A 13,390-nucleotide genomic window follows, 5' to 3' on the forward strand; every position below is an offset into this window, starting at 1 on the left:
ATTCTCCCTAGCTCAGGAGCACTAAATCAAGAAGTCCCGGCCAGCGCCTGCAGCAGTATAGCATACAAGCTCGTGCTTCTTGCCTAGGAAATCAGCTACTTCAGATTATAACCACAATTAGAAAACAAATAATGTGGTCACAAGATAAAAACATTGCAGTTAAATGAAAGATTAACTTTGATGATAAAAAAAAGATCTTCGCTCGTTATTATTACTGATTACTCCAAGTACACACGATGCAAGAGACTACAATAGACTTAATGTCGCCTTGTCCGAAGGTTGATGACCACTGGTATAGCAAATGCAACAGTGCCAGTGTAAGCCTAGGAGTCTAAAATTGCATCAGCAATAAGAAATCGTATTCACCACCCATTTTCATTTATTTTAACAGGTATTTAATCAAACAAGCCGTCTTGAACTTCAGCTTTTGGAAAACTCATTTTCGACTAACAAACTGGAAAAGCAAATAACAGATCAAACCACTGAAATAAACAAATTACAAGACAAGAACAGGTAAAGCATTGGGCTTGATTTTTTATTGACAACAACTTAAATGGGGTGTCCGAACTCAAAGGTGAATTTCATAAATGTTTATGCATTTAATCTAACCACTTTCTATTGCACGTTGCTTCAATTAAAAATTCCTTATGATTCCCTCTCTACTGTAAATATTCCAATTATTTTTTTTATATATATATATTTTTTTTAACTTGCATTGACATTTTGTTTGTGTAATCTAGCATACAATGAGGATTCTTACACAAGATGTCATCAGGGGCCTGGATGGTGTTCACTGCCGCAGCTGCCGTCCCCACCACGAAATGAAGTGTCATCAGTTATGTACGTTTCAGAGGCTGGGCTTGTCCCTACTCAACGGAGCATGCCCTGTTGTCAATTACAACGCTTGCTCAGTATATGCGCTGTGTGCTATATTTCTTTAAATGTGCACTCTCACCTGGTCTAAAGTAAAGAGTAAAGAGACATGCAGGAAAGAGAGCACATTGACAGTGCACATTGAAAAGGAGAGAAGTTGGCAAGCAGGGAGAACAGAAACCAGACCAGCCCTCGAAACAGACGTCACTGATGTTTCCAGCCTTAAGATGGTGGTGTCCATTACAGGGGCTGGTCTCGGTTCTCCCTGCTTATGGCTTTCTGTCCTTTTCAATAGACTGACAGTGTGCTCTCTTGCCGGTTCGTTATTTCACATTAGATCCAGACAGTGAGCACAATGTTAGTGCACATTCAAAGGAAACTAGCGAATTCTGAGCATGTGATGTAATTGACAACCGACGCATGGTCAGTGGAGAGGACGTCACCAATACAGCTTCGTTTAAGGGTGGGAGGCAGCAGCTGTGGCAGTGACTCCCACCTCAGCCCCATGATGATGACTGGTTTAAGAGTCCCAGCATGCACTGGAGATTCTCAAAAGGTAGGTCATGAAAAGTTTTATATATAAAAAAGTAGAGTAGAGAAAGAATGGTAGGAGAGGTTTAATTGAAGTATATTAGAAAAGTGAATAGTTTATTAAGTTAAATAGATAGACATTTAGTGTGAAATTCACCTTTGGTTTCGGACAACCCCTTTAAACTAGTTGGAATCACTTTCTTACACGGCAGTAATGAGAAACAAAGTAGTCTTCATTAGGGGTTGTAGACATCTATAAACATTATCAGCAATGAACGTGAACACAACAGATCATAATATGTTCTTATTGTGCATAAGGATTTATAATTTATGAGTTTGGAAATTAAATGTTTTCTAATATATCTGAAAGTAGAATTAATTTTCAAAACAACATTTTACGATCTGATATGACTCAAAGTAAATTGCTTTGCAATTTAATTATATTGCTAATTTGTGAAACTTAAAAAGCAAAAAGTACAAGTGCCCAGATATTAAAGCAACCATGTAAATGTTTCACTAGTTGGTACTTTCCTGACGAGCTGCAGGACTTGGCCAGAGTTGTTTTGAACACAGCGCAGTAGTATTGGGTAACACAAGTCTATTCATTGTGCAGTGCCGGTGTCCAAAAGCCATAGATAATGTTTTTTACAAGGTGATTATTACGGTGATCATGCTCATTTCCCCAGTGATCAATAGAGGAAATACCATCTGTTTTCATAAAACAGCAATTGTGCCAGAGTTCAGGGGTTCTTCCTCAGGACGGAGATAAAAAGCATTTCCACAGACACAATGACATATTATTCTCTCTTTCTGTCTATTACATCCCATCCTGTGCCTGGAATACGTGTATTTATGCAGTCTGAATGACCTATATTGCAAGATAAACAAGATCCAACTATACTCTGCACATCTAGATAGAAACATACCGTATATCACTATTCTTTACACCATACATCACTATTCAATACAGCATGTTTGTGCAGCTTGCCTCTATAAATTCTCAAATTATCAAAAATAAAATTCTACATTGTCACATCTGTAACACATCTAAACTGCATGTCATTTTCACACCTGTATTATGAATGTGGATATTATGGATCTTTGCCTTCTATGGACAATTGTCGGCCAGAAATCAACATTTAATGGTGTACAGTGCATCTTTATTTTATTCTGCATGTATGCACATAAAAACATTAAAAAGTAAAATTACTATCATAATATAATATAATTATAGGACCAGTGTGCAGACAGTAGGGTATACGATGATACCAGACAGACATTAAACATTGCCGTGTTGAGTAGCCCTTGGGGTAATGCTACATGATTTTGGTTGGGTTGAAAGCATTACAGAACACAATTTTTCAGATGCGCAGTATTACTACATAGTTACAGACCTCGGCATATTTGCACTGATATTTCCGAGGTTTCTGAGTAATTTTGTTTCTGGTCTCTCTCCAAACAAGAAATGACTGCTCGGTACAAATGAGCCAAAACTTTTGTAGGCCCTTGGTCCGTTGCTTGTCTGTGGCCACTAGGCCAGAGCCCTCAGAACCTTTTCCTCTTTCATCTTTCCCAGCAAATCTTTTAATTGGCAAGTCTGGCATGACATTACTGTTGCGAATCGATGGATAAGTGACATAGCGCTTAACCTACTAGTCAGAAGTGACAAGGATGTAGTAGTAGAAGTAGGAGGTGGTTTGCAGAACTCTGGTGTATACGCCACAGACTATCAACGTGGCTGCCGGAACAAGGCCATGTGAATCTTTTTTTCTCAACTCTGTTCAGTGTTTGGCTGTAGTTATTATTTTTGGTTTGTCGAGGGGGACTAGAAGGTAGAGACCAGGAGAACCCAGGAAGACTCTTTGAATGGAAATCAATGGAGTATAAATTATTTTTTGCCATAATGACCCCTCAAAAAAAATCCCTCCCACATCCAAAAAAAATTTATAAACATAAAATACATTTTCATTTAGTCTCTGTATTTAATCCAAGCTGGCTGACCGAGCAATTTTTTTAAATCTGTTATCTCTTGCATTTGGTCCACTTCTCATAGTTGTACACATCTATACTGGGTTGGGTTCGCACATGGATTATGACGACATTTCAACAAATCTTCCGTTTATTGAATTTTCTTTATCTTTTTTAAAATTGTCTTTAGAATCCCAGTGGAAGCTACAACAAACTGGTTTAACTTTCAGTACTGGGATTCCAAGAATCAGAAGCTCGGTCTTTCTAGTAACCCCTATTTGTCATTACTGCATACCAGCAAATGGTACAAACCCACATCTGAAATAAATACAACTTGACACAATAAAGATGTGATAACAACACGGACTTTATCACCATTAGCTTGTAAAAGGGCCTTTCAATGCCAGGGTTAAACCATGTTATCTAGGTTGCCATATGTATTAGGTTAGTGGACATTTTTAACATTCCAGTAGCTCCATCTGTTATAAATAGAAAGTAATAAATACCTAATGTGGACTGAACAGACAACTGACATGGCTCCTGTCGCCTTTCTAATGCTTGAAGAATAAAATACAACACGGCTTAAGTAACCTCAATCAATAGCCTTCCCACAGGGATTTGGGCATGAAACAACAAATTATTATTACGCCAGGTCTAATGCTGAACATATTAAATGTCCAATACATACAAGCCCCAATGAAAATAAAGTTATTTAACCCATGTAGGTGTGCTGCCTTTTGATCCACACCTAAACCAATCTCCCCATACACATTAGCCTAATGATATAATGTATTGGAGCACCAGATGATTTTCGGAGGAGTTAAGGATCCCGTCCTAGAAGATTATCAGAGGAATTAAGGTTCCCGCCCCAGATGATTTTCGGAGGAGTTAAAAATCAAGTTGTTCTCCCTTAGAGACGGCTGGCAGCAGCTCGTTCATGGAGAACACAGGAGCACTAGGCAAAGCAATAGCACCTGTGTATGGGAGTCAGGCGAAATCACTTCAGGCTAAATATAAGGATTTAAAAAAAAATAATCAGCAGGCTGAATTATCAGCCAAATTATTGTTTGTATGACGGTCATAAAAGATGTGGACTAAATTATAAAGGTTTCAGTTGACCCAAATATTATTATTATTATTATTTATTGTTATAGCGCCATTTATTCCATGGCGCTTTACATGTGAGGAGGGGTATACATAATAAAAACAAGTACAATAATCTTAAACAATACAAATCATAACTGGTACAGGAGGAATGAGGACCCTGCCCGCGAAGGCTCACAATCTACAAGATATTGCTTACGTCAGGGGTGCAAACTTTATTTTCAGCAGCCAGTTTCAACTTTTCAATGTGACTATTTTTGTGGAATTAAACATCTATGAAAAAGTACTCAAAATGCAAGGCGTGCCTTCAGCAAAGTCCTAGTACAGTATATTAGGCATATGGGTACTACCTGTGCGCTGTTCTTGTAGATACATGACCTAAGTTCTATCCCAGAAAACAGGAAAAGATAAGAACTTAGTTTTTCTTTACCTACTCCATGGAATCTGTACATACAGTTCCATGAATAAATAAAAAATAGAAAAACATTTTTGATTGGTAACAAATTCTGAATTTTTTACACTTTAACAAAAAACAAATAAATTGCTAATTTGGTATTATCAAAATCATACTGACCTGGATAATCATGTTGTAATGTAAGGTAAAATGGATTATGCCATTCAAAACTAGAATTTACCCCATGAAAAACAAGTCCTCATATGGCTATGTTGATGGAAAACATAAAAGTAGTAATGGCAAATAGGTACGGTCAAAACAAAAACGCAAAAATGAAAAATCTCCAGGTCCTCAAAGAGGTTGTCCACTACTCAGACAGTCCCTTCTCAATTACTATAATCCTCCAGTATATAATAAATACAGCCTATACTCACTTTTGGTGACAGCGCCATTCCATCAGAGTAGGCGCCGGTCTCCCGGGAAGTTATTGTAGCATGTGAGCCCTGTAGCCAATCAGTGGCTGCTCCACTCGCACTTCCTTCAGAAGTAATTGACCACTGGAGGTAATGAGAGTGGCAGCTCCAATTTTTTTCAGGGTAATATTTTTGTCTGAAGGTAGTGAGAGCAAAGCAGCCACTGATTGACTGCAGGGCTCACATGGTGTAACAACGTCCTAGGAACCTAGGGTGATGCGAAGCTAGGTGATTATATTATATGGGGGGAATATAGCAATTGAGAAGGGGTACAATACCATGTCAGCTTTAATGGTAAACATGATATTCACATCTGCTTTCATGATGGCTAATTTGTTTTTTGTTGCAGCTATTTAGAGAAGAAAGTTCTAAGCATGGAAGATAAGCATTCTCAACAACTGCAATCAATGAAAGAAGAAAAGGATAAACTTCAAGTCTTAGTACTGAAACAAAACTCGATAATTGAAGACCTAGAAAAGCAGCTCATCACAGCATCAGCAAATAATTCCCTTCTACAAAAACAGCAGCATGACTTGATGCAGACCGTTGATAATTTGTTAACACGGATGGCACCTCAAACAGGTACGATACACACATCCAGGAAATACAAGGCATGACAAGTTTGTGAAGACATTTTAAAGATTTTTAAAAGGGTTTTGGTCAAGACATTTATCACCTAACTAATTATGGACCCTCCATTGATCACCATGATGGGGATCCTGATCCTTTGCTTATCCTTACTGCAGTCATATCTAAAGTGGCTTCATCATATATGACCATGTAGCTCCATTAATGTAGGACTATAGTGAAGAGAAACAAATGATCAGGACCTTGTTCCAGTGATTGGTGGAGGCCCTAATTGTAGGGCCCCAAGTGAATAGACATTTATTAACTATCCTACAGAAAAAATCTAAAGATTGTCCAAGACTAAATACATATTAAATTAATAACAATGGATCCACATAGATTTCAGATATGTGAAATTAGATACAGATTTCCAGATCTACATTTCTAGACTAGTAGGAATATGTAAATTATTGTCAAGAATTCATATTTTGTCCAATAACTGAAGTTATTTTTAAAGGGAAAGTTGTGTTAAAAGTAAATTTTTCCCATCATTTTTAAAGGGAACCTGTCACCCCCCCTCCCCCCTGGCGTTTTTAACTAAAAGAGCCACCTTGTGCAGCACTAATCCTGCATTCTGTCAAGGTGGCTCTTTTAGTTCGGGTGCCTGCAAACACTGCAATAATCGCTTTTATAATTTGTCCCTGATACCTTGAAATAGACCCGGGGGCAGGTCTTTTCCCTCGGACAGAGTTGCCTCCCAGCCGTCACTCACGGCCTCTGCGCGCCGCCTCCTCTTCCTTCATTAGAGTCTCCGGCGCCTGCGCTGTAAGTTCGAAGGGCAGCGCAACTGCGCATGCCTGAAAAAAACTTACAGTGCAGGCGCCAGGGACGCTAGTGAAGGAAGAGGAGGCAGCGCCTGGAGCGCAGAGGCCCTAAGTAATGGCTGGGAGGCGTTTCTGTCCAGGGGAAAAGACCTGCCCCCGGGTCTATTTCAAGGTATCCGGGACAAATTATAAAAGCGATTATTGCAGCGTTTGCAGGGACCCGAACTCAAAGAGCCACCTTGACAGAATGCAGCATTAGTGCTGGACAAGGTGGCTCTTTTAGTTAAAAACGCCTGGGGGGGGGTGACAGGTTCCCTTTAAAGCTTAACAGAGGTTTTAATTCTTATTTCATAAATCAAAAATCAATATTACACATGAAAATAAGCAACTTTGTAAAATATCTTATCAGAGAGAACTGCGTCTTTCTCATCCTGGACTGATTGTATCTATCAATTGACAGTGAACAATCTGTAAGATCTGTCTACAGTGACTACACATTTTCATATTATTGAGATAAAAGATGAGAGTTACTGCTTATAGGATTCTATGGAAAGGGAAGAGGGCAGACAGAGGCGCAAACAGAAAATCTGCTGCAAGTTCTCCTGAAATAACAGTTACACTTTACCAAGAGTGCACCAGACTCTCAATAGAACAACTGTGTGGATCCATCATTTACTATGACCTAAATTTTTAACCATGTCTCAACTACCCACTGTTTTTTGATGGTGGGTGGTGCAAGTTTCCAGCATCATTTTGTTAGATTGATGCTATTAATGCTCCTACAACATAGCGGGCGCAGGTGTTGTCCCCACTTGGGACTTTAAGGTGAAGACATAAGAGGTGATAAACTTTTGTTAAATACATAACACAATTAGGGAAGTATTAGCGATGCCAATGCTTCTATTTGACCCTTTTGATCACATGATCGATGGGTGTCTGCCAGCAAAGCAGAACTGCTGGGACATTTAACTGAATTCAGTTTTAAACTCGAGTATCTCCTCAAATTGATGCTGCTGCACCGATTCTGGGATAAGTTTTCTTTTTCTTCTGTGTTTTTCTGTATGGAAATTATGCCCCCTGGTACTAAAGATGCAAAGTTTCCCTTCAACCAACTGGGCATGCACCACATAACTTCTCTTTGGGGAATTGCTTTTGCTCCTCTACGACACTGAACAACCAAAATACGGCCACGTAAGAGGGGAAAAAGCTAATTCTCATACTTATGGCGATAGCCGCAGCTTAGCTCAGCGTGTTCTCACTCAGCAGTTTCTGAGGCCTTTACGGTTATTGAACTGCCAGAGCAATGAAGAAAAGCAGCAAATCACCTGTAACCCAGTTGGATGAAACTCTCGAGCATTGCTGACCTCCTGCACTCTGGTACTCCAATTCAACACTGCGATGCGCAGCATTTGGCGACCACCGACATGTTTGCTGTTCGCCCATATACCCATGCCAACCCTGCTTCAGATGTGCTTTTAATCTGTAACATTTCATTCATGTACGCAGGCTACAATTGTTCTCGGCAGCACAAGTCCTTTTTACACATGAAAATGTGCAGCTGAATGCAATGATCTATTGTGTAAAACAAAAGATCATTTCACCCTGTCAATGGGCAGGTAATTGGCAGCCTGTTCAGGCTACATGACTACCGTAAAACTAGTGTACACAGGAATGCATGCCCATGCTAATCGTGCAGTGTAAATGCACTTTAAACCATAATACTAAAAGGGATGTGGATCCATTTGTCCTATTAGTTGGGCTTGATTAACTAACAATCTAAAGTGTATAGAAACAGCATGAAGACGTATTGGGCATGTTCAAATTCGATGTACTAAGCCTTTGTTCAGATAATAAAATTTTTTTATTTATATAGCGCCAACATATTCCGCAGCACTTTACAATTAAGCGGGGACATGTACAGACAATAAATTCAGTACAAGTTAAGACAATTTAAACAGTGACATTAGGGGTGAGGTCCCTGCTCGCAAGCTTACAATCTACAAGAAGATAGAAGATATGCGCTGCCAGAGGTATATGGCATCCTATTATCTGCCAGGAAAAAAGCACATTTATAGTAGATTCAGAGGAGATAGTGGTTGGCGGAATGAGCTCATGGCCATCTTATTGTACAGTCAACTACGGTATCTAAACATTTTTTAAAATGTGTTAAACTTTGTAAGACAGCCATTCCTTTGTCCATAAATGTTTTATCTATAGCAAGACTTTCTATGTATTGTTCTATAGTGTGATAAATGGATCCATGCCTACAACAGCAGAACAGCTAATGTTACATTTTACAACCCCATTAAATGAAGCATGTAATAAATGACTTTGCATGTGCACACCATACTCACATAAACATGCATGCATTTTATCATCCTATATCCCCTTGTAAACTACTTTGAAACTAATGGCTTTCAATTGAAAGCAGTGAAAAAAAAAATTGTCTGATGAAAACAAAATTTTGGACCAAGCAGTTGTGTTTTTCTGGACGGTTCCCAAGCAAGATTAGCCTAGCACAATAACAAAACTGTTATTTCAAGTGTTCTTAAACTTTGGATCACAAACTTAAGCACATAATACTTTCCAGAAACAGATGGGTATTAAATTTAGAAATTGACTTGGTGCCCTGTAAGATATTGATATTTATTTCAAACAGGAAACTAATAACAAAGAATACTAGTTTCAGATTTCACAGGATTGCAAAACCCCAAAATGTATCGGGAAAAAATATAATAAAAAAAGTAATATACGTATATGCATGAAGACAAGCAACTTATCTAACAGTCAAACAAGCATAAATATCAGTGAATAACGTGGAGCGATTAGTCAGACAGGACGGAGCGACAAGTACATTGGTCTCATAAAAGCAAAGGATAAAATTAAAAACGAAATATTAGAAACAAAATCTGAGTGAATATTAGAATAAAAGCTGTATTTTCATAGTAAAATGTTTTTAACATAAAAATCTAAAAGCCTCTTAAGATCTTAGATAAAAATACATGTAAGTAGATTATATTGGCCTTATATTTATGACGTTTACAACTAGAGTAAGCAGAGAGAAGATGGCCTAAATTGTTCAAGAAGCACCCCCCATCAGTTTTATCCTCTTAATATATTGCAATCATATTATACAGCACTGTGCACTTACAATTGCTCATTTTGTCTTTCCACCCAGTTAATTATTCTCTTTTCTCTTCTCTATGTAGAAACAGGAAGTATCTTGTCCCTGCATTTATCATTCCCCTCTTCAATTCCTGACCCAGCTGCACCATCTGCCATACACTTTTGCAGGGAGTCATGACTTGTACAGAGAAAATTGACCTCCTGTTTCCACATAGAGCTTAGAAGGATTCAGCTAGTTAGTTTATACTCACGTGATGTAATAGACATAGTGGAAAACAGGAGAATGAATTGGGTATAAGGGCAAAATGAGCAATTGTAAGTGCACAGTGCTATATAATATGATAACTGCAATATATTAAGATGATAAAAACTTTAATGAGAGTGTTTCTTCCACTGTGGTCTACTCTGTGTGGTGGAACCTGGGCATCTTGCTAGACATCTTACTTTTTCTCAAGCTCTTAGCGGAGATCAGTATTTAGCTTGGTATTTGCCTGTCAGCACAGAATGACTGTTCAAGCCAAGTACAGGCGTCGGGGGCATCATGCTGGCTACAATCATTTATAAACACCTTCTCATCTGCTTGTTTTCCCCTTTCCCTCAATCTCCACCCCCCTCTTCTTTGATTGACAGCTCTGGCTTCATAAAGCCAGAGAAGGGTGGAGATAAACGGAAAACAAGCAAGTGGAAAGGTGCCCTTAAACTTTTGGCCATAATGCATCAAGTACCTGTACTTGTTTTGAACTGTTCAGTGCTAACAGAGTCCTTTTAAAAGGGTGTCTGTCAGCACAAAATGACTGTTCAAACCAAGCACAAGTGCTCCGCGCAACCTGATGTGGGGGCAGTTTGCTGCACCTTCTCAGAGGGAGAAGGGAGGAAAAATATGGAAAAAAAAATAAAATGACTTATGACCTTATTGTTGGTCAAATTTGCCATTGCTATTGTGACTAATTGTTAATGTGGCTTTATTATAATCGACTAAAATTATAGTTTAATGTTTTCTTTTTCACATTTTCCAGAGATAGATGGAAAATAAGACAGTGGAAAGGTGCACTGATTTCTTTGTCCAAGCCAAGGATGCACTGAGCGACTGTGCTTGGTTTGAACAGTCATTTTGTGGTTATAAACTCAATTTAACTATGGTTTGAATACCCAGATATACCAGCTAGACGAAAAGGCTTTGTTAGAGTCCCAACCAAATTAATAATGTTGCCGCATCCAATCTATAGCCACTGGTACATATGTAAGACAGTTCATATTGTTGCTGATTTATATACCATAAGTCTCTGTTTCAATTTAATTTTAGCATCGAGATTGTCATTTGTTGCCAAAGAAGAGCAAATAACATTCAAAGACTGTGCTGAAGCCTATAAATCGGGGTTGACTTCAAATGGCATTTATACATTGATGATAGCAAATACCACTGAGCAGGTCAAGGTAAGCAAATAACAAGCAGTCGTCAAACAGCGGTCTGTAAATAGTCACTCATGATTGGTCTGTTTTTTAAGCTATAGAATTTCCGATTCTCTACAAACATACTGAATTCCAACATGCACAATGCTTGTAGATGAATGTTGTACAAAATTAAATATGTATAAATTCTTGCTAGTCATGTTTGATCTATGGTGGCCTTGTGGAGGTACTCTAAAAGTCACCAACATTTCTTCATAAAGAGTTTCCCTACTTCACGATCATTAATGATAAGTGTATGTCTTGTGATTAGTGTCTAAGGGGTATCGTTTCTCCTTGTGGAGAGTGACATACCATTTCTGGCTTGTCAAGGTAAGGAGGCTTATTCGCCATGCAACGCTCCTCTGGGAAATTAAATATGCAAATTGCCTCTTCTGAGAAAAAGAGGACTTAAACTCTATAGCGCCACCTATTGGAAGTAGCTTCCAATAGGTGGCGCTATAGAGTTTAAGTCCTCTTTTTCTCAGAAGAGGCAATTTGCATGTCTTGTGATTAGTAATGGCAATACCAAAACAAGCGTTTCAAGAAAGGACTTTGGTCATGGAATGACTCTCCATGGACACAGTCTGGAGTCCAGATACCAGCTACTTTGGAATATTTTCACTGTAGAGTAAAAGAAAGGTTCAGTTCCTTATTAGTACTATAATTTGCAAATTGCCTCTTCTGAGGACTTAAAGAGGACTTAACTCTATAGCGCCACCTGTTGGAAGTAGCGATCCTACAAGTCACAATCAACTCTTTAATGAGTCGTGCAATATGACTTAAGATAAAAGCCAAATTAGTATCTCAATTCGTAGACACGGTGTTTCGGGCTGTTGGCCCTCGTCAGTGCGAAGCATGAGAACTAATTTGGCTAGGTGAGAGGCTCTGGACTGGGGTCTAAGGGGTATCGTTTCTCCTTATGGAGAGAGACATACCAGCTCTGGCTTGTCAAGGTAAGGAGGCTTACTATAAAATCAAAGAGCTCTTAAGTGCCCCTCAGCAGACTTACTTTCTCCAACAGTTGCTCCCCTGGGAACAACTATTTTGATGTGCATCTGCAAGTCATTTAACACCTCTGCAGCTTAAGGTTTTAGGAAAACTGATGACTCATTTATTCAATGCTTCCTTCAACACTTGACAAAGGTTCCAGATTTGTTTTCTATACTATACATTCAAAATTTAAAGTATTAATGATTTGTCTTATTATAATAATAATAAAAAAATTGCTTATTTTACTTTATAAGAGCTCACACGCAAGATGTGGGACTTTATTTAAAAAAAAGAAACATCATCAATATTCATTTTGAGCCAAGAAAAAACAACAAAGGAAAAACCCAAGTGAAAAAAAAACAAACCATGATTTGAGGACCAGCATGTCTTTCAGTCGCCTAAAAGAACAAGATGTCATTTGTTCCAAATCTACTAAGGGGTGCATTTGCACCAGTATATGAGCCTTCAGCCTCTCAGTAAATATGGCTCAAACTTGCAGGTCATGCCCAAACTGTTATAATCATGCCCATTTTCCATGGCAATTTTCAATACTGGCAAGTGCTGAAGAAAGAAAAATTTCTTCATGATTTGTGAGATTAAAATCATGAATTGACCTGATCTCACAAGTGTCTATTTTAGTGTTTCAAATTACGGTAAATTACTAAGTATAAATTATCCAAAAGTATACAGCTACATATACGGTACTTTGGATGACTTGGCCTAGATTCATCATTTGCTTTTATTTATTTTTTATTCACTTTTCTTTTTTATCTTCTAGTATTTGAGAACTTTATTCTTTTTTTTTGGGGGGGGGGGGGTGGGGGGTTGTTTAAATGATCACATGGTCATGAATTTGGAGTAAAAATGGTCTGTCTTTTGTCACTTTTTAGCACAGAAAGTGGCGTGTTTTTTAAAAAAAAAAAATTCAAAATTTGCACTAAAATAATTGACTTTCGTTATGTGCGTCAAATTTTGCGACTTTCTAAAAAGTTGCAATTTATGACTCGCTCGAAAACATCTGGGAACCCCAAACTTTAGCCACAATGACAACAGGTGAACTCATAAAACGGACTCTAAGGCCTCTGTCACAC

General features: G+C 38.3%; 2 protein-coding genes across 2 annotated transcripts in view; one reads left to right on the plus strand and one right to left on the minus strand.

Annotated features, from left to right (window-relative positions):
- The window catches only part of MCPH1 (microcephalin 1), a 502,356-nt gene that overhangs the window by 221,417 nt on the left and 267,549 nt on the right, over window positions 1–13,390 (minus strand). The gene's annotated exons all lie outside the window — the stretch shown is intronic.
- The window catches only part of ANGPT2 (angiopoietin 2), a 43,515-nt gene that overhangs the window by 21,201 nt on the left and 8,924 nt on the right, over window positions 1–13,390 (plus strand). The window contains exons 3-5 of the mRNA XM_069726817.1: window positions 392–513; window positions 5,693–5,925; window positions 11,164–11,294. Of these exons, the coding sequence (XP_069582918.1) occupies window positions 392–513; window positions 5,693–5,925; window positions 11,164–11,294 (486 nt within the window). The remainder of the gene's footprint in view (window positions 1–391; window positions 514–5,692; window positions 5,926–11,163; window positions 11,295–13,390) is intronic.

Source organism: Ranitomeya imitator, chromosome 5, assembly GCF_032444005.1.
Source record: "Ranitomeya imitator isolate aRanImi1 chromosome 5, aRanImi1.pri, whole genome shotgun sequence".
NCBI lineage: Eukaryota > Metazoa > Chordata > Amphibia > Anura > Dendrobatidae > Ranitomeya > Ranitomeya imitator.